The 22,046-nt window shown below is 40.9% G+C and overlaps 1 protein-coding gene across 11 annotated transcripts in view; it reads right to left on the reverse strand.

Moving 5' to 3' along the window:
• Positions 1-22,046, reverse strand: part of DST (dystonin) — a 307,129-nt gene that overhangs the window by 259,573 nt on the left and 25,510 nt on the right. For 4 of the 11 annotated variants that reach the window (XM_051777818.1, XM_051777817.1, XM_051777811.1 and 1 more), the window contains exon 1: positions 11,242-11,436. In XM_051777818.1, coding sequence (XP_051633778.1) covers positions 11,242-11,332 — 91 coding nt within the window. In that variant the 5' untranslated portion in view covers positions 11,333-11,436. Of the gene's footprint in view, positions 1-11,241; positions 11,438-12,875; positions 13,234-22,046 lie in introns of those variants that run through there. The other 7 variants (XM_051777816.1, XM_051777815.1, XM_051777813.1 and 4 more) reach the window with 4 other exon arrangements.

The following is a 22,046-nucleotide window of genomic DNA, read 5'->3' on the forward strand; positions in this document are numbered from 1 at the left end:
CAAATAAAGCAGGAGACACAGTACCTATCAAAAAAAAAGGAGAATTTTTTTTCAAAATCAGATGACAACACACATGTTCATGGATGATCAGAATCAGGGAGGCAGTGAGACCAGACAAGCCATGGCAATGGCCAAGTATCTGAATGAACTCTTTACTGAGAAATTACCTAGTCTTTAAGATGACAATTTGTTTTTCTTCTCACCACAGCCTCCTTTACAGAAAAATTACCAAGTTCCACCACAGGAAGGAATCTCAAAGAATAAGTGATGTAGCCTCACAGGAAACCTAAACACATCCACCTACAAGCATTACCAATTACCATCAACTTACAAATTCAGAAAGAACTTAAGGTGTCAGAGAAAAAAACTGCTTACAAAAACTTACACTAAAATACATCACTGTTCTCCAAATTATTTGTAAGAAATAAATGAAGAAGCTTGAGAAATTATTGATATAACTCTGATCGGTTCCAACCAAGAGTAACTGGAAAGTATAAATTAAAACAAAATAACCAAACCTAAAAAAATGGGGAAAGTACTGACAACATAATGCCAAATTCCCATAATTTCTGTCATGATAAACCAAATTCCTCCATAATTGTTTGACATCCTCTGAGTTAAAGAAAAATCTGGGGTGTGTGTATGGGTATATATACACATATATGTACTAACATACACATATATGTTTACATATATATTAATATATGTGTAAATACAGGGAAATTTGACACATTTCCCAAAGCTTACTAAAACCAACCAGGATACAGTACACAATAGTTCTGTAGCCTGAAAAATTACTTGAAGAATAATAAAGTCTTGAATTCTGGCTGCCTTCCAATGAGAAGAATGGTGTGGTTTTCCAGAAGTCAACAATGCATTCTACATTTATCACAGATTTGGAAAAGGCAGTAAACAAAAAAATTCGATTTTGTCTGATGATATAAATGTGTTCAGATTGGGAGAACTCCAAAATTTTAAGACTCACAAACTAACTTATTGAAACTAGAAAGATTATTAGACAATAGCAAGATATGAAATATAATTTAAACAAAAAGTAAAAAAATACTGGTAATGAAAAACAAGAAGATAAGCATCTCTGAACTACCAAGACCATCAGTGGAAAACTGTCTGCTAACTGCCCAAAGATCAATAAATCTTATACTTGGTATTCAAGAACCATCTAAAAGAAAAAAAAAAAATCAAAGGGAATTCTTAAATACATATCAAAGACATACTACTTAAAACAGTAATGCAACAAAAGTACTACATACAATCACACATCACAAAGAACATCAATAGTAAGAGGACTGAAGTGCATGTAGCACCATTAAATGCTTTAGTACTATGGCACAAAAAGAACTTACAAGTATAAAGAAATTGTAGAAGCTAAGATTTTTAACAATGAGATACAGAACTGAGAGCATTTTAGTTGAAATACAAAAAACCAAAATGAAAATACCAAAAATGTTAATTAGACTACTTTTTGCATATTTGCTAGACTGAAAAAATTAAATAGCAAGCAGACTCCATTATTTCATATAGCATCTAAGCCATTTGTCAACACTAACTCCTAGTCACGGAGATAAATAGTGTGATAATCTGTTTATTTACTAGAAAGAAAAAAAAAACAAACAAATCAACTTAAAATTATTTATCAGTCAAGTCATTAAACCACTACATGGAAAACACATCTTCGGAGTTTCAAATGCAGTTAAGATATAGAAAACATCTTGGTGCATTTTCTAATTAATTAACTTGGTCACACACAACAGGGAGGTGCACTGCTTTCACTGGCAGTGCAAAACCACACCGACTCTCAGCCTGAACAGCAATGCTCACACACCTTTGTGCAAGTCAGAGTACTGAAACCAACAGCAGAAGAAATACAGTCATTTCAGACTAAGTGACCGTGCTAGTGTCGGTCCCCTTGGTGGTGTTCCCTCTCTTTGTACTTTCCTAGAGAGGCATTAAACTCTACACTTGAAATTCTCTCTCAGTAGGACACCAGCATGTCAGTACACAACCTGATACTCAAGTCCCAGTCAGGCTTTATCCTGATTCTAGGAACTTAAGTTCACAGGAGGAACCAGCACACAGGCACATAGCCTGAGAAATCTCATTCCACACAATTACAGTTTTCACATTTGATTAGGACAAGGACAAGCTTAAAGATTTCTCTACAGCTTCAACTACAGTTCAGGGAGCGAAGCCCACACCGCTTTCTCGGACCAGAGCGAGTGCTCCAGGGTGCTCTCTGTGCCAGTGGCAGGTAGGACAAGAGTGGAATAAAGGTCTTCTCTTTTTCCACCATGGGAGGGAAAGACCAGCCTGATGCAAAGTTGGTACTGGAGAGTTCAAGTGTGTCCCACGAGAAGCCCCTCAACGCAAGTCCATCTTCTGTATGCCCTTTGTAGGTGCATGCCCACAAGGAATCCAACCTACAGCTAAAATTTAACTTGAGGTGATGAAGGAAGGAAGAAAGGGGAACCAAGGGCAGAGTAACAGAATCACACTGGGTATTCCAGATCCTAGGAACAGAGTCCCTTTAAAAAGATAAAAGCTTCCCCCAACCTCCAATGAAGAAGTATGCCCCTAAAAAGGCAACTGACCAAAGATCAAAAATGAGGAGGCTCAAAGTGTATTGGTTGAGGAAATGCAAAGAAAATATGCAACATCCAGCACAAACTACACAAAGATCCATCAACATTTCAGTCATACTTCCAGATCTCCAACAGACCATTCACAGTGTTGGCCACTGAAATGGCTACAAAAATCTAGGCACCAAATTCAAAGTACATTTAAAGCTTAGAATAAAAATGATTCCCCAGTTGCTATTTTTATTTAAACAAATCCTAACATTTTTATTAAGTTGCAAATTATTGCAGAGACACGATCTCAGAATTCTTTTAAATAACTTAATTCTTTAAATTCTCTTGTGGTTCCCAAAGCAAAGAAATGCTTCAGTATGACAGTTAAAATATCAAGGCATAAATATGTATTGTTTTTACAACACTAATGTAATCTTTATAAATTAGATTATAACTTAGATTATAACTGTCTGGATGCTGCTCAGTCCTACTGTACATCCACTTTAAACAGCATGTTGGATGGCTGGACTCAGAGTAATCCAATGTCTAAAGGAAATGTAGATCCAAGAAAGCAAAAATACATGTACAATTTAAGTAGAAACATACAATGCTTACAAGAATCACTGTGATTTCATTTAATACAATTTGCAACAGCAGAAAATGAGAATTTGGGTTGATATTCTCAGAGGTAGGCTAGATCTGGCCTCACAAGAAGTATATGGACTTCATTAACAAGGGCTCAATTTTAAAATATTGAAACAGAACAATGCAAAAGTATCCTGTTGAACATGGGAAAATTACAAGGTAATTTCATCAAGGGACCTAATCAACTTTGGCTTTCTTCCTGTAGCTTGTGTGTGTCTGTTCTTCTCTCCTTTAAAGGGATACGGAGCCAAATGCTGCTTTAACTCTAGTGTAAACTGGAGACAGACAAAAATTTCCTGCAAAGAAGAAAAACAAAAACCTATCCCAAATGACAACAAATGTTTCTCAGCAACTGTTTTGTTAAAAACTGAATGAAGAGGGCAGAAGACACAAAGTCTGAGAAACAAGTCTGCTCAAAAATACAAAGGAAAATTTCTGTATGTTTGAAATATGTTGGTTTTAATTCAGAAATCAACCTTCTTTCTAAAAATTACAATTAATTTTTCTCCAGAGAAGTTTTCATGTTTAAAACTTTTCAAAAACTGAATTTTAAATGCAGAATTAATCTGTAATACATGGTATTATGAAATGGTTTCCAGCATAAGGTTATGATCTGAACAACGTATAGTCACTTGGGAGAGAATTTCCAAGGCACAAACAGTAGTGAAGCACCTAATTGCTGTTAGAAGTCACTGGGACTAGTAATCACAATGCTGTGTGTGCTTTTGAAAACATCCTAGTCTGAAAACAGAACTACCTTAGCAACAATACCTCATTCCCCGAAGTTATACATAACTACACAGCAGTGGCTTCTCCAGACAAATGCTCTAGTCATTTCCTAATTTCTAGGATGTAATGTAAACCCTTTATCTCTAGATTAAAAATTTATCTAAAGACAAAGTAATTTAAGGTATTAAATATTTACAAACATCAATAGCTAAGTTCCTGACTCACAGTAAACTTAACAGAGGTTTTGTTTGAATAAAAAGCACTGCCTTGCAAGTGCTATTTATCTTTCAAAAAAGCTCTTTTGCTAAACCACTCAGGATGCTTTATTATTATTATTACTGCAAAATGTCTGTCCAAATGATCACACTCATTTTCTAATGCTGCTTCTACCATGCCTAAGAGACTTTGTCACATGAGGAACACCCAGAGGGTAATCTGATCAGGCAGAAGCAAAGTCTACAGGCAGACTTTGACAGGATATTCATTTCAATACCCAGCAAGAAACTTTCCAATGCTACTCTGTTCACCTATAGATTCAAATTGCCCAAAACATGCCTCTGAAAGCTGTATATAAAGGGTCACACTTTTACCCATATTGTGAACTAAAACATACACACATCTCTCTAATCCCAGTATAGAAGAGCTCTACTAATTTTAGATCCACGTGGTGCAAAGTGTCATAGCTGTCAGATAGCTGGATACCTGAACCTCAGGCCAAACTAATTTCGTTTTCCAACACCATTAATCTATGATCCCCATTTAAGTGCTGATCTATATTTATATGCATTGCAGAACACGTCATTAAATCCTGTAATTTCACGTTAACTATGAAACTGAACAATCAAGATACGTTTAAAAGCAAACAAAAAGTTAAAAAAGGACATGTGGCTATAATCAAGTTCATGATTTTGGCCTATGCCACTGGAAAGCCCATCAGAGGCCTAATCCTCCTTGTCTTACAGAAATAGTTACACTAATTGTGTGATTGCAATGTGCAGAATTTAACCCTCAACATATTTGCCTAGAATCTTCATCCTTTCATAGGCAGCTATTGTCATCTTGTACAAAATCCAAAGAATTGATAGACTAACACTTGGCAGCAAAATTATGTACTCACCAGGTATCGTAAAATTAAAACTGGAAACATACTGACTTGCTTTTAATGCAGGTACAGCCAAATAGAAACACCCTAAAGGAGGGCTGATTTCAGCCAGGAATATGCCTTATCAAAGGCTGAGCTATTACTTGAGCCCAAGTCTTGGGAAGAGGCTTGCATGGGTGGGTTTCCAAAGCCAGTCTTTCCCCACAAAAGCATCAGAGTCTGCCTACACAGATCAACTTGTAAGATCTGGCTATTAACATGCCCTTCAGGATTTGACCAGCGGACTGAAGTGTCTTTGTAAGCATTGTTTCACCTGTTTGAAAGCTGGGTTGACTGGAAGCATTCAGTACATGAATATTTTCACCCACTACAGAAAATCAAGGCTTTGTTAAATTAAACGGCTTTAATGATGTTTTACAGGAAACATTTCAGGCATGCAGCAATAAGCTGCATTCATATTTGACCTTTACAAAACTTTATTCTTTTAACGCTGAACTTATAAAATACTTGCACTTAAAAGCATGTGAATAGGCCCATTTTTATTTTACGCACTTAATTCCAAGTACATGTTGAAATGGTGGAACAAATTCCTCAAATCAGGCATGTTCTAAATAGTGTAGAGGGGAAAAAATAATGCATAATCTGGTTTTCAAGCACAGTGTCACTAGAAATAGCCCAGCTAGATCACAGCTCACAACTGCAAACACCTCAACCAAAAATATAAACTGAGCCAAAACAAGCTTTTTAACACAATAATGACTGAAGATTTTCCTTTTTTCCCCCCTCTCAGTTTTCACTCTACGAAAAGAATTATGAAATATTCCTGTGAGCTCTATTTAAAGATGTTGCTGACTCAGTGGGAATTGGGAAGTACCAGAAAAGCAACGAAGCAGACCTTTCATCTCTGCCCCAATTCACCTACCAAAGATATTTGAACTGATAGCCAAATTCTGTCTGAGTCAACCCAACAAGTATCTATTAAAATCATGGAGAAGCAACTGTAGTTTATATATATCAAACTCCGCTTCAGAAACTGCCACCCATATCTTGAGGCCTTTACGCAGACAAATCTCACTGAACTGGCCAGCATTCAAGTTCTTGTTATTTTACTCCAAGACCTCTTCAACTTTGCTCAAGTGAAGAGCTCATACAAGTCAAATCAGCAAGATCTGGTTCTTATTTAGGATGAAATGCACCCAGCAAGATATCCCATCTCCAAGCACTTTGAAAGTTAAAACTTTCTGCTTAAATAAAGAGGATGTTGAAACAGAGTAAGACTGCAGGTTTTATATTTTTATGTAGCCTAAGTTGTCCATTAATTTTGGTTGACTTCAGGCAGCACAAGAGCCCTTATGCTTCCATCTCTAATTGAAGACATTTTCCGTTGGCTAAAATCCTTTCTTCCCAGGAGGCTAACCTGCTGTAGGAAATGTACTAGGAACATAGGAAACAGTGTCTTGTTGCTGAAGATTTGCATGGTGGCAAAGAAAGGATTAGGTGACATGCAGCTGGATAATCCACACGTGCCCTCCACTAATCAGCAAAAAGGACTTTCCCATTTGAAAAAAAAAAAAAAAGTGATCAGTTCCAAGGCTAGTTACTACCAGCACCTTAAAGAAGTCAGAGAACACCATCCACGGTGGAAATTCCTTGCAAAACTAACACATATCTGGCATCAGGTTTTGTTATGTCAAAGAAGGAAAAGAAATTAAAAGCACCTAATCAATCAGGATTTCCTTCTATGTTCAAAGTCAGAAGCCCTGAAGCAGGAGATCCAAGTAGTTCACAGCTAAGAGCCCAAAGAGCAAGATTTCTGCTGACTGAAAATTCAGGTCACTAACTTTAAAGCATAAATGAGGAAATTTAGAAATTCACAGATTCTGAACCCAGGAGCACCTGTCAGGGCCCCTTCTGTCTTTTGCTCTAGGAAGCCACCTCTGAAGAAGAATATCTCTGGACCAAGTCTGATACTGAACACATGTAAGACCCTCCAAATTCCTAAAATACAGCAGCAGTTCATTTCTAGATGTACAAAAACCATTCTGTGAGAATGCTCCCTTCCTGAATTCAACTCAAAGGAGCTGCCTGACAGGCATCTATTGTTTTTTATCTTAATTCAAAAACTGTACCCAAACAATGCCAGAACAGCTTTACTTGACACTACCATCAATCAATCATTAGAAAAAACTACATTGCTTCTGAGCCCTACACAGGCAATAAAATGCATCAGATGACCCGCTAGCTCTCGTCCATCTCCAGCGTCATTGTTCTCAGAATACAGAACCAGAGCTGTTTGCTGTCTTCAGCTGAATGTGTAGTATTACAGATCTTTTTAAAGCAAGAGAGCAATGCCAATAGTGAAACACAGTGTACCCAAGTTTAAAGAACCCAACCCAAGTTTTGCTATCCCCAGACCCAGACTTGCCCCTCCTTCCTACAGAGACAGGGGCTATGCAGTGAGCCCAAAGTACCCAAAGGAAGCCCTAATCAGGCACCTGATCCAAACAAAATATTCATGTGATACCTTTCCTAGCATTAACAACAATTTAGTGATGTCCCTGAACCGCAAGGTTGTGTTTTTCATGGGCAGTCACGTCAAGCTTAATTTCCTAACAGATCTGTTTCCTATAGATGTAGATATATAAATCTACAGCCTTAAAAGGTCTGCATGGCCAGATAACCCTATATATTTTAAACTTTTAGAGCTTACATGATTGTAAGAACATTATTGAATAACTGTAATGTATTCAACATTTAACTCAATGAATTAGCTCTTTTTCAGATACCACAAGCACACAGATATTAACAGATATGCCCATATCAATAACGATGTCAAGGGAGACAACTTAGTTACCTAATTGTTCAAAATGTTGCAGCAAAAAGAAGATTGTTGCAATTGCTATTCAAATAAATGTTTACTACCTCAACTGAAAAATATATTAAGAACTTTTATTGAAATTAACTAACCATTTCAGAGGGATGATATATATAAGTTCATTGCCAGTGTATTACTTCAGATTTATAGCAGAGGAAATCTAATGAAAATACTGCATTTACAGCTTAAAATGGTAATCTTCAAATATTTAATGCTCAAATAACGATGGTATGGAACAATGCATAGTTATGTCATTAGATAGAGGTGGCATTTAATGTTTTAACAATTAAATGTATATGAAATACTATTGGACATTTTCTTACTTATCAAGAGGGCTGCAGCTAACAATTTTATTAATTTTGTTCCCAGGTAATGGTGAGATAGTTATTCTTGCTGCTTTGTAAGTTAAGTTCTTTACAACCTCCTAGAGTCAAATATAGTTTGAGATAAAGTCAAACCTTTAGTTATAATAACAAATATTTGTACAATTTCTCATCTTCCTGTTCAGTCACAAACAAGATGTATAGTTTATCTGAAGCGTTTTACATATTTCGCTAGATGTTTTATTGCCACTCTCACAATAAAGGCTTTGGCTTTGAATGCTTCAAGGTGCTACCAATAAAGGAGCTTTTTTTTTTTTTCCCCTGAATAAGTAGCTTGATTCAACAGGATTTCTAAATCATCTGAGATAACACGACTTCTTTTCTCCACCAAAATACTTCATAAATACTGTCAAATATTTACTACATGAATCAATGAAAAATAAATAAAACATTGACAACCAGCAACTGAGTGGACCAGGAATCAGAAAATAACACTCTCTTCTCCCATAGCAAACAGCACTTCTGTGCTATCTCAGATTTAGCAAACAGTTGCCTAATTATTTACTGTCATAAGATCAGCAGACAGAATTTCGAGACACACAAATATCCTGCTTTTAACTGTTAAAGCAACAAGGTACTTGGCATTGCAAGGTCTTCAAGATTGCAGCCTACTTTGGCTGCAGAAAAGGATGAAAAGTAAAATTTCACTTTTCTACGTCTGAAAAGGGCAGCTTTTATCTTCCTAAATCAACATCTTAATGATGCAACATCACATGATCCCAAGACTTCCAAGACAGGCAATGAATTTTGTACAGCTGACTCTGCTAGTTACAGTACTCAACAGCTGGGGCATAGATAATCTGGCACCCTGATAATACCCTAAATGAGTATGAGAGTGTTCTGCAGACTGTAACACGGAAAAAAAAAAAGAAAAAGAAAAAAGAACTATCAGCATTAAAATTATAGATTGGAGCTCATCTTATAAAGTCAACATGATCTGCATTCAATTAAAAAAGTTACTAAAATAGGTGTTTACAAAAATGAGAAATTCAGAGAAATGGCACTCCCTCTTCAAAGCCTGTATTGTAGCAATTCTTTTCTGATTAGATCAGCTCCCATAGCAAGTCATCAGAACAACAATCACTGTAGTGAAGTCATACTACTGGGACTCGAATGGGAAATCATGACTGGCTTGGAAACACATTTTAAAAAATAATGTGTTTTCCAGGTTTCCAATATATCCTAATTAAAACAAGTCCAAATCTTTACCTCTGCTCCAAATGGTTGAATAAAGTATACCTTGAATAGCAAAACACAGCACACCAATATACCAAATATGACACGGAAAACTAAGACAACAGAAACTAGATCCTTCCAAATAATTTCAGGATTTAGCTGTCACTGAAAATAGCGTGTGAATGGACTCAATATTACCACCATAACATTATATACTCAAATACTTTCAGAATGTGCTTATTTCTTACAGATATGTAAATTAGTTTTTGGAGTTTAACTAAAATCCTTTTGTTCCCCAACACTGAAAACTAAACCTTTCAGCCCTTTTCCTGATAAAGCTCCCTTGAAATAGGGGAAATGAGGCTTAATCTCTTTCCCAGGTTTTTAAGCAAGAAATCAAAGGTAATCCAAAGCATAATAGCAGTGCTTTGGGTTCGAACCAGAACAGAAAAACAAGTTTTCTCAGTGCTTATTTACAAAGTAAACAGTCCATTAGATCTAAAATTCTGCAAAAAATCAGTTCAGCTACATATAAACTGATGACCTAAGAAATAGGGGAGAATGGAATGAAGATGTGCTTTTGAAGATGAGGGTAATGAACAAATGGTAATTATTTCTCTCAACTAAAATGTCCTAATGCATTTCAGTACAGAAACAGTGCACATGCTCCATAGCTGCATTGACACAACGGGCAACAGACACAAAGGAGTCATTAGTCAATACTGTTAATGACACATGAAATTGCAAGTGACATCGGTATAAAGTAAACTCAGATCTGGCAAGTTGTCATAGTCAAAATAACCATGTGTAGAGGGTTTATTTTTCAAAATATTACCACTAGCAACCTGGAATAAGTAAAATCAGTTATCAGGATCTTCAAATCAAGCTGTCTTAAACTATGCCACTCCCATTCCCATCAGTGGAAATCATTTAACAAAAATCTTCAGAACTGACTGGAAACATACAGCTGAAAAAAAAATCAGACATGAAATCTAACCTACCTCATTCTCTAACATTACAATAGGACTCAGCACTGCAAATATCAGCATATGCTGTGACATGCTGTAAAGACTATTTCAGGGACGAAGATTCAGTCTAAACAGTTAACTCCATCCCTTTCGCACTTGAATTAAAATCAGTCCTGTAACACTTTTGATAAGCTTTTTCAGATTTAGTACTAGCAAATGTATTGAAAAACAGCAATGAATCATCCAAACCACTCCTTCCATTCTGATGCATTTAATAAATCAATGTAATTTACATTTCTAGCAAGATGAATTTAGCTATGCGTATCATTGTTACGATAAACGTGGTTTTATCCTTATTTTTCTGTATCTGATGAGAAAACGCAGGTGCTACAGGAACTAAGCTCATTCTTTGCTCGACTACCAAAAAAAAAGTAAATTAATAAAAATAAATAAATAAATAAATAAAAAGGTAAAAATAAACCGAAGCTTTAAATACGAATGCACATCGAGACGTAAACCACTGTGCCCGCACTGCACTTGAAAAACAGACTTTTAAACACACGAGAGAGCGTGTCACCCACTGGTGAGGTGACACGGTATTTCTATTTATCGCAGAAGCCGCCCACGTCCGCCGCCTCCAGATCAACCCAACTCGGGGCCACCAATGTCCCCACCTGGCCGCCAGCGCCAGAGCCTCCTGGGTCCGCAGCCGCCACACCCGGCGGGGCGAGCTGCCACCCGGGCGGCTGCGGTGGCACAAGGAGCGCTGCCCTACCTTTGTATCTCTCCAAGACATCTTCATAGGCTTGCAGGTACTCTTGCTCCTCGGCGTAGAAATACGCGCCGGGGGAGAGGTAGCCAGCCATAGCCGGCAGCTAGCCTAACCTAACCTAACCTAGCCTAGCTTAGCTTAGTTTAGCTTAGCCTAGCTTAGTTTAGCCTAGCCTAGCCTAGCCCAGCCCCGCCGCCCGCCCGAGCGGCTCCGGACGGCCGGGTAGCCCCAGGGACGGCACAAGAAAAACCCCGGCAGCAGCGAGAAGGAGGCGGGTGGGGGGCGGCGCTGCCAGCCCGGCCGAGGAAACGCCCCACCGGCCGCTCGTGTTTCGGTGGCCGCTCCTCTGCGCTCCGAGAGGCGGCCCCAGCCGCAGACCTCGGCTCCAGCCCCATCGCCGAGGCACCGCCTTCGAAGCCGGCGAGCTCTCACCACCTCCCACCGCCCCCCGTGCTTTTGCCTTGGCCTCCTGCGGGATGAGAAGGGCGGCGGCCGCCGAGGCAGGGACGCGGCGCCCGCGGCACTGACGGGGTTGGCGGGGACACTGTCACCCTGCGGCGCTGGCGCTGAGGGGCCGCAGCGCGACGGACACCGCCGGGGACTCACGGGCAGGGACCGAGGAGGAGCCCCGACGCCCGCAACCAGGCGGGGCGGGAGCCCCCGCTCTACCGGCGGAGGCGGGGGACCGGCCCCGCCGCAGGTGTCACCGCCGCTCGCCCGCCCCCGGCCGCGCCCCCACCGCCCCCTGGCCCTGACCCCGCCCCGGAGCGGTCCCTGCTGCCCTAGCCCCGGCCCTCCGGGTCCCCCGCCCTGCGCACCGTGCCCGCTGGGCTGGGCTGGACCGGCTCCGCAGCTTCCCCCCCGCCCCCACTCGCGGCTGCATCCTGCGGCTCGGGGGAGCTCGGCTCCGCAGCGCGCCCGCTGCCCCCTCTAACAGCGCCGCTAAGATGGATTACCCTGGGAAATGGTGTCCCGAGAAGGGACCTACCGAGGCGCACACAAAAGGGGGGTGGCTGGGGGGAACAACAGCGGTGTTCCCGGGGAGCACCGGAGCCTGCTGCATCTTTCTGGGATTCATTTACAGGCGTTTTCCAGCTCTCGCCGGGGAGAAGCGGACCTCCGCCCTATTTTCGACAACATTTGTCGCTGGGCCGCGGACCAGCGCCCGCCGGTGTCTCCGGCACACCCGGCGCTCTGTCCCGGTCCCGGTCTCCCCCGGGCGCAGCCCCGGCCCCGAGCGGACAAAGACCGGCGCCTGGTCCCCCGCCCGCGCGGAGCATCATCGGCCGCCGCCGCCGCGGCCTCTCCGCCCTGCCGGCGGTCCAGCGTCGCTTCCCCCCCGGGCGGGCGGCCCGGTGCTCTCTCGGCCTTGCGGGCCGGAGGAAGCACCGGCACCGGCTGAGCCGACCCCCGCCGCGGCTGCAGCCCCGGCCACTGATGTGTTTTCGCATGAAAGTTTAATAGGCGCACCTGCGCGCGTTTCGCCTCTCCTTCCACACGCATCAGTTCACCCAGCCGGAAAACGCGGCCAAAGAGCTTAGTCACTGCCTGGCGGGGCCGCGCTCTGAAAGAGAAGGGACGGAGGTCCCTCTACCCCCCGGCCGCCCCCTGCCCGGCCGTCCCCGGCCGCGCCTTACCGGCGATGCGCAGCACGGCCCGCTCGGCGGGGTCCAGCACGGAGCCGCCTTGGATCTTCCGCTTGGACCGCTCATGTTTGGGCAGGTTCCAGGGCAGCGTGTCCCCCGGCGCCGGCGACACCGTCCCCGACCTCTGGCTGAAGTCCTCCTCATCGGAGAAATCGGCGGAGGACGACATGGAGCATCGGTAGGACGCGTTGCCGGAGCTCTGCACGGGGAGACAGACAGACAGACAGGGTGCGTGGGGAGCGGCTCGGGACCGGGGCCTCAGGTGGCACCGCCGAATACCCGCCCCGCGTGGCGTGGAAAAGCATCTCACGGGAAAAGGAGGATAGGGGAGAGGGACGCCGCTCACCATTGCCGTGAATTTAGGGGGGAAGAGGGGTGCGTGTGCGGAGTGCCGAGGGAAATCCTCCAAAAAATATCCGGTCTTTAGCAGGAGTGCATTTAGAGGGATGTCTGGGGAGAGCCGTGGCCTGCGGCTGGGCAACCGGCTCGCAAATGAGCCTCCCACTTCCCCAACAATAAACCCAGCAGCAACAACAGCCGAAAAAAAACCAACAACCTTCCCGGCTACAGATCGATGGCGTTTGGCTCCCCCGCCAGGACAAGGGGAAGATTTGCCATCCCCGAGTTGCTGGTGAAATCGTTGATGTAAATCCGCCCCCGGGGCAGCCCCACGCCGGGCTCTTTGTTACCGGCCCGGGCCCCGCAGGGCCCCTCCTGCCCCGCGTAACCGGGGGCAGCCCGGCGCGGCTGGCCAGCGGGGACGGGGGTAGAAAGAGAGGGAAGGAAGGGATACGATTTCTCAGAGCAGCCCCTTTGGGTAGCAGGGCACCATGGGCGGCCTTCGGATACACTTTGCGAAGGCGGCTTCGGCAAACAAACGACTGATCTCGGCATGTAGATTGTATCCACCTTCAGGCTTCCCAGCTACCCATAAAAAGAGTTCTTCCAGAAGCGTAAATAAACACTGATGCAGCGCAGGGAGAGGGTTGTTGCCATTTCTGGCTTCCCTGTTTAGAATGAAGTGGGAAACAGAGATGTCTGAAATACAACATTTCAGCACCATGTTGAAATTTAGAGTACATTATTATACACAGGTTATCAGGACACAATGGAGGGCAAGGTGCTATTTCTCTTCCACTGCATTTTCTGATTGGAGAGACTTGTGGTTTCTACAGGGCATTTGACAAGAAAGCTACAGATTTGATTTGTGATTCCTGCAGGATCTACTGTGATCGTCTTTCAAAAGTGCAGCCTGATGCTCGTCCAATTATGGTGTTCATTTTTAGGTGTATGCTCTTCTCAACTTGGAGAGGTGTAGTAAAATCATAGAATTACAGAATAGTTTGAGTTGGAAAGGACCTTTAAAAACTACCTAATTACAACCTCCCTGCCATAGGCAGGGACACCTTCCACTAGACCAAGTTGCTCAAAGCCCCATCCAGCCTCACTTTGAACACTTCCATAGCTTTTCTGGGCAACCTGTTCCAGTGCCTCACTGACTTCATAGTGAAGAATTACTTCCTTATATCTAACCTAAATCTACCCACTTCCATTTTAAAGCCAGCATATTTTGTTATACAGAGACAGCCTCATTCAGCCATTCTAAATTCCAGATTTTTTTGATACTAAGACAGCTAATATTTTAGGCTTGTCCTATAGTCTTTTTTTATTATTTATTTATTATTTAGGGGCTTAAATGGTACATTTATGTACAGAAGAAATTTTTATGGTGACAGATCTGATAAAACTTATTGTTGCTGTCTGAACCTTTTTACTGTCAGTTATCATAGGGGGTATTTTACCCATTTTAAAACTCAGAACCTGCATAAGCCAGAGGAATAACATGATGCACTCTTTGCTATGCATAGATGTGCCAATAATATACAGTTAAGTAATCTGCTATAATAAGAGGGGATCTCTTAGTAGTAGTTTTCCCTCCTTCACTTCTATCCCAATCCTCTTTTCTCCTTCTGCAATACTTCCTGGTGAAGTTCTAAAGGGGAGAGTTGAGAGGGAGGGAATGAATACCAAAAACGCAGTTAACTGAATTCTTGTTCACTGTACTGTGATGTGGAGAGAGCAAGAGGTAACTGCAGAAAAACAGAAACATGAGATGTCTGCTACCAGCTCTGATCGCCTTCATAATTAGTTTTACTGCAGAAACTATTTTTCTGTCAGTTTGTATAAGTTAAAACTGTAGGATCTCATAAAGCATGACAGTCACATATGGGTGTCTTCCTGATGGGAGCTAGAAGTGTTTAGCTTGCTGCAAGGTATAAAGGGCACTTTGCTGTACCAGGTGTGGCTACCAGGGCTCCTGATGTGCTTAGTCAGAGATTAGGTTCCTTGTGGCCTGTCCTTAGCTCCAGATTTTGCCCTAGAAAAGAAAGTGTTGCCTTTAATCCCAGCTCTAAACATCCCGCTTCAGGCCTGCACCTTCTTTTGGCTGCTCAGCAACCCTCTATATCTTTGGATCACAGAGACCCATGGAGACAGATTTAGCCTTTCAACTTCTTCACCTTCTTAATTTCTAGCTTATAATATGAGAATTAAAAAGAGCCCAGACAAGGTGTTTTGAGGGTGCTACAGCAATAGTTTGTTAGTATTTATGTAGCAGCTTGGAATATGCAAGGACAAAGTACAATAGCAGTTGTTATTGAAGCTTTTGGAAAAGATCTTTCAACTCACAGATTTATCTTCAAAAGTAAGCTATAAATTTTATCCAGTAGGATTTCCTTTTCTCAAAAGAGGCCTTCATAGCCCATTCTTACTTTTAATAACACCTCCTTATACCCTTAGAAACCAAAAGCACTGTTGAGTGGTCGTTCCATATGCACCATCGCTCTATTGAGATGTCAGTTTTACGGAAAGGGGGTCCGTCCTTCTAGTCAGCTTTGCTCCAATACTGGAAGATAAACTGTGTGAGAAAACCCCACTCACACAGTTATGAGCATTCAAACTGAAGAGGCAATGGTAGAGCAGTCTTTGGCATCTATGTGTATTACAACTAGCTTTTAAGTTGTCCTACCTTACTTAATGCATGAATTAACAAAATTAATGAATAAAACCCACTTTAGCTTCTAACTCTTCAAGAATCATTTTGTTTCATTTTCACAACAAAGTAGGAAACTCAGAAAGGAGTTCATAACAGCAGAATCTAGCAAACTCATATCTAAGAAATGTTAACTTCTAACTTAATTACAGTTTACTTTCTTATTCAGTGTGGAGATACCTCTGAGTGATGTGTACACAGAGCTATTGAACATGTAAGTATTTTTAAAAATCTCAACTTTGCTATTCCAAAGATGTTTATAATGAACTGAACAACTTTGCTTGAGTAAACTAATAGCTTTGTTAAGAAGTCTGTAGTTGCTCCCCTTTTGTTGTTCACAACATGTGTACCACTCATCCCACTGGATTGTTTGTTTCTAGCAAACATATTTTCCATGATATAGCTGTAAGTCCCAAATAAGGATTCAATTATTATAGCAACAAATTAAACTGTTTAAAAACAGGAAATGAAGCAGAACATCTGTTCTGAAAAGGGTCCCTGGCCAATTAGGACAGCATGTGGAAAAAAACATGGTTATATTCTATTAAAATCAAAATATGTAAGGCACTTCTGTTATTTCTCCATAAAGCATATTGCTGTATGCAAGTGAAAAATGTAACTGTTAATAACACAAGCAATTTGGGGGGACTACGTGAGTCAAGTGTCTTTCATATCTGCTAAAATATTGATCCCCCTTACTTAGCCTACTCTGGGACTTAGCAAGGGTCAGGGCTTGACCATTCTTAGCTTCAAGGCCCGTAAGGTCACAGCCCAGATGCTCTAACTGCTTATTCTACACCTCCGATTATGCATTCTTCCTGCTCATTAGCCTGGGGGCCTCTCGGCAGCCTCTCTGGCTGATGCGCAGGAGCAGCTGCCTTTGCAATGCGAGTGTGCAGCCGGCAGCCGGGGCGCGGGAGCCCCGTGGTCCCACAGGAGCACCCCTAAGCGGAGTTTGGCAGCATCCAAAGCCCGGGATTGCTGATGATGCACCGTTCGCTGCCGGTGCCGCAGGGGGGTGCACAGCGCACACGGAGTCCCCACCGCCGCGTCCCGGGAGGCAGAGGGCTCCGCAGAAGCGACATGCAGAGCCAGACCCCCTTCTGCCAGAGCCTGCTGGCTTCTCTGTAATCAGCTGATTTGCAGCAGCCGCCTGAGAGTCAGCCTTGCTACTGTGCTATAAAAGCGAGTTGGTTTCCAGTAAAGGAGATGATTTCAAAGAAATATTTAGCATACTTCTTGTAAGAGGCATTTGGCCAAGTACCAAGGCATGCTTTCCCTTGAGGAGGGAAAGGAGTGCTGTTTGTCATAGGTAAGGTGCTGTGGAAGATCAGGTGGAAGCTAGCTGGAAGATGGTGTAGCTGGAAAATGGTATATAGTAATGCACACCACCATAGATCAGGTAAGCCACCTGTGAATAGGACCTGATAGGGTCAAGAACACTGGTGGCCAGTGCACTGTCATTCCTCAGGGCAGAAGCATTAGCCGAGGTCAGGTTTTAAATTCAGTCAGGCAACCCAGCTGGGAAAAGCTGCTGCGAGGCTGATACCAAATTATCATCATATTGCAAAAATTCCCCAACCCTATGACACGTCAGATATTGTGCTGGCCAACTGAATTATAATCAAATAGCTTGTACTTTCGCATTTTATCTCTAAGATGATTTTCCACTGCAGTGAATCCTTTCACACTGGCTTTTGGAAGCTATGGGAAGTACAGTTTAGTTATGAGTTATTTATATTTTGTTTATACTACACTATCTCAAGAATTCCTGGAATACATTTTCTTTTCTATCATTATGTCCATTATGGGAAAATGGATAAATATGAACAGAAATTAAACATTTGAATAATGATTTTACTGAGTGTGCTTCAGCAAAATTCCTTCTAATTTAGAATAATCAATTGAAAGTAACAGGCTATTTTTGTCCTTTAACATCCCAGATTAAATGATATTAAAGTGGATCAACTTTTAAAGTAAAATAACTTTACAAATTTAAGACAAAATCTAGGGCAACTGAATGTTCCCATTAGTAAATCTTTACCACTTTAACCTGATTAGATGATAATGCAATGCAGAATACAAAACATCCAATGTATGTAATCAGGCTATGCAACTGCATGTTGTCAGAAATTATCAAAATTCAAAACGACACAAATGATAGTACAAACAAGGGCAATGTAAAACCAACTATGATAAGCTTAAAAAAATTCACCAGTGGAGACACAGACATATTAAATGAATATTTTTCTCTGCTTCTGTGCCAGTCATTTAAGGGGACATCCATACTTATCAGGATATAAAAAATTATTACAGATTTTCTGGGTTTGTATTTAATCTTATTTAACAATAAACAGAAAGCTGGAAGGCAAATACACGAAATCTGAAAGTCCTGAGCATCCGGGGTCTGACTCTACGTTAAACTGCCTTTGCAAACAGATAGGCTTTTCAAACATCAAGACAACATCTACTTTCTTTGTAGAGAGAACTTACGTTCTTTCTTTCTAAAGATAGGAGAAGGTGGAAATAAGCATTCAGTGTTTATTCTATCACATGCACTTTGAGCCCATGCCTGTATTTATACAAAGAAATTCTGATGCTTTCATAGGCTTTCATAGGGATATTTTCTGGATGCTAAATAGGTCATCCTCTACCACTCCCCCACTTCGAAAATAATCTTATGGATGCAACTTTCATGGAAGAAATACGTTATTTGAGAACATGAAATTCAAAGTGTATAAAAGGGCTAGATCCATGTATGCACTTGGGCGTTCCAATACAGTTTTGTAACATCAAACTATGTTTACTGGATAACCACCTACTTATATATCTAAAAGTGATGTGATGCGAAACAGCTTTTGGTAGAACCAAGCAGTCAGAAAAACTTGGTCACTCAGCATGATGCACCATCATTCTTCAGGGACATAAGGCATCCCAAAACCTTCTTCTGAAAGTGCTCCTTAGTCATTCTTTCATAACAGCAGAGAGCACTAGTTTCTTTTGAACTCTAAGAAAAGTGAAGCGGCTGTTTGTCTTTTCCTTATTGTCATGAAAAGCTTGAAACCCTCATCTCCCAGCAGCCAGTCTGGAGATTATTCCACAACAGCCTCCTGGTTGAGGAAGTGGTACATGTTTAACAAAAATGAAATTTAAGATTCTTAGATGTAGGATGAGAAAATAGGAAGAGGAAGAGTAGTGCTCCACATCAGAACACGCAATGCTCTCTCTGGGGAGATGAAAGTGCTGGGCTCTGATCTCTGCTGTAATGACTGCTTATACATTCTGTCTTAAGTAGTAATTGGATAAAATATTGAAGTAGTCCTTGGATGGGACATGTGCAATGGAAGCAACAGGAACCACTACACAGCTCATGTATGAATTCTGCAGAAATACACCAAATTTCAAGTACTTATTGGTCTGAAGTGATACCATCTTCTATTAGCTAAAAAAAAAAAATTAGTGAATATTAAACTACAAGTAGAGTTTCCGTTTTGTTTACTTCATTTATTGATAATCTCTTTCAGGATCAGAAAGTTGATAGACACATTTGTAACTCCCTAGTAGCTGTGAGATTGAGCTGAGGGATCAGATGCTGTCAAGATAATCTCCACAGACCTCAGCAACTTTCACCAAGGAAGATAGTCATCATAAGACAAAAACAGGGCACTTAAAGTATGTTGCTGTGCAAGGAAAACCTGCTTGTTGTTTTTTCTTTTTCAAATGAATATGTTGAAAATCAAGGCATGCTTCATCCAGTGTATGAAGCAAACCTGTACGCAAGTGGGGCCAAATAACATTCAGCTTAATAACTGTGCCAAAGCCATTAGTTCTTTTGAAAAGCTGCTTAGTAAAATTGTGCTAACAAAAAGGCAGATTCTTTTTGAATGTCACTTAAAAATTATTAATATCATCAACATGACAGCCCATGATATGTTACATATTTGATCCATTCCTTTATTCCTCACCTATTTCCTCTACTTAGTTTTGCAATATGAATTGCAGGATTTCATCTTGAAATAGCTTACCTACATTATAGTAGCCAACAAAAAGGTACTAAAGGTTTTGCAGATGGGGAAATAATGTTTAGAGCTCTGAGTATCTCAGAAGTTACAGCATAGGGAATAGGTATTTTAGTTCAGTTTTATGTTAAAACAATCAGCAAAATATAAGTGATCTTCCATTATAATTATCACTATCTTATTTCAAAATTAATGCTTCATATATTAATACCTAAAATGTCAGGATTTCATGGTCTCAAAATCATGAATTAATTCTGTACAACAAATTCATAGACCTTAGATGAATACTGTTGAATATATGTTGAATATAACTGCTACAAAATACTTCCCATTAGGTAAAAATAAATTTTGTATTAATTTTTAATTGCAGCTATCTTGCTGCAAGTATTCCCTTGCTCTGCCAGACACAAAAGAGCATAACGTGACCAAATAACTAAGATTTGAGGAAGGCACACAGAGTAGTATCTGCCTACTATGCCTACAAGGCCAACCAAGTAACAGAGGAAGAGTCTGGAATAAGAAATCATCTGGCTTCAAATCCTTTCCTCAGCCTCCTAAACTTTTCATTGTAGATTGTATTGTATTATATATTTATGTTTTAATAGCAAACCAAATTACTCTTGCTATAAAAGGTATATCAGAGTATAATAACACTCTGGACAATAAAGAGCAAATTAAAGTTCTAAGTAGCTTTTGAATCTCTGATGGACACAGATTGTTTTCAAGAAAAATTAAAAAGAGGACATAGAAGAATTTTTTTTAATTATATTAAGAAAATCTAAACCAGTAGTACTGATATTCTGCTTTTAGTAACAACTGTTAACTCTCCTGACTTATAAATTTTCCTCCTTATAGAATTAAACATTTTTTTCCCTTTTCAAACTGTTTCAATCCCATATTTTAAAACTAAATTTGAAGACTTGATCCAGGAATCAATCAACATTTAACTATTTGAAAATACATATTCCTATAATTACACACAAAGACATGTTAAAATTAAATTATTAATTTAAGATTGTTTTATTTTATAAAATTCATTTTAAGTTGCCTTATCTTAAGCTTGGTTGAAAATATTCCCTGCCCAGGGTTGAATTTCCTTGAAATTTTTAGTCAAAGACTGTCTGAGAAGCCTGAGAGCAAGATTATGGAAATATCCAGTAGTTATTTGTAAACACTAAAAAATATCCCAGTGATCTTTTTGAGAAGACTCTAGGCTTTGGGATGGATACTTCAAGCATGAATATGCTTTAAGCTAGACACAGGCCTTTTGCCATCTTTGTTAAAAATCTGTCTACATTTGTCAGTGATAAGTCTTTGAGATATAAATATCATCTGCCATTCTTGGCATCAGGGAGTATAAAGTAAAGCTTTTAAAGTCTAGGTTTGATCTCACTACTCTGACAGGAAAGGTGCTCCAGAACCTACTGCTGTCTTGATTACAAGTGATCTTCCAGTTGCCACCTCAACCTTATTCCTGGTCTTTTGGGGTATTTTTGCAACAACAGTGTTCATTTCCTTAAATAACCCTTTCTTCTTCCTCAATACATTTGTAGCCTGCATTGTACCTCCTCTCAGCTTTTTTTGGTTTTGCTGAACAAGTTAACTTCTTTTAACCTCTCCTCACCTATTAGTAGTCCTTCTTTGCAAAGTTAAATACTTTGATTTAACTATTCCTAGCACTCAGGTAACTACCAAAGTAATTTTATCAGATTTATTTTTTTTAATAAGACTGTGTTCGAATTTCTTGACTAAAACATCTTCAGTGTATCATCTAAAATCCCTTCAGATTGGCACTTGCTAAAAAAAAAAGACTCTCCAGATTCCCAGGGGTCTTAGAGCTGCCAGACCAATACCCCAGCATCACAGAATGACCCAGCAAATTCATCTTCACAGCTCTTACCTCCACACTCACAACACCTGCCATCCCCACCAAGGAGCTGAACAGGATCCTTCCAGCTTGGAGATCCAGAGGCAAATCTTTGCATCTAATAGTTACTTGCTGTGGTTTCAGGTTGATGGCAGCACGGACAAGAGGCATGGAGAGCAGGGGAGGGCAGGCACCAGACCTGACAAGCAGGAGACTGTTTCTTT

This window comes from Manacus candei, unplaced genomic scaffold, assembly GCF_025592945.1.
Source record: "Manacus candei isolate 608988 ecotype Guabito, Panama unplaced genomic scaffold, ASM2559294v1 h1tg000011l, whole genome shotgun sequence".
Taxonomy (NCBI): domain Eukaryota; kingdom Metazoa; phylum Chordata; class Aves; order Passeriformes; family Pipridae; genus Manacus; species Manacus candei.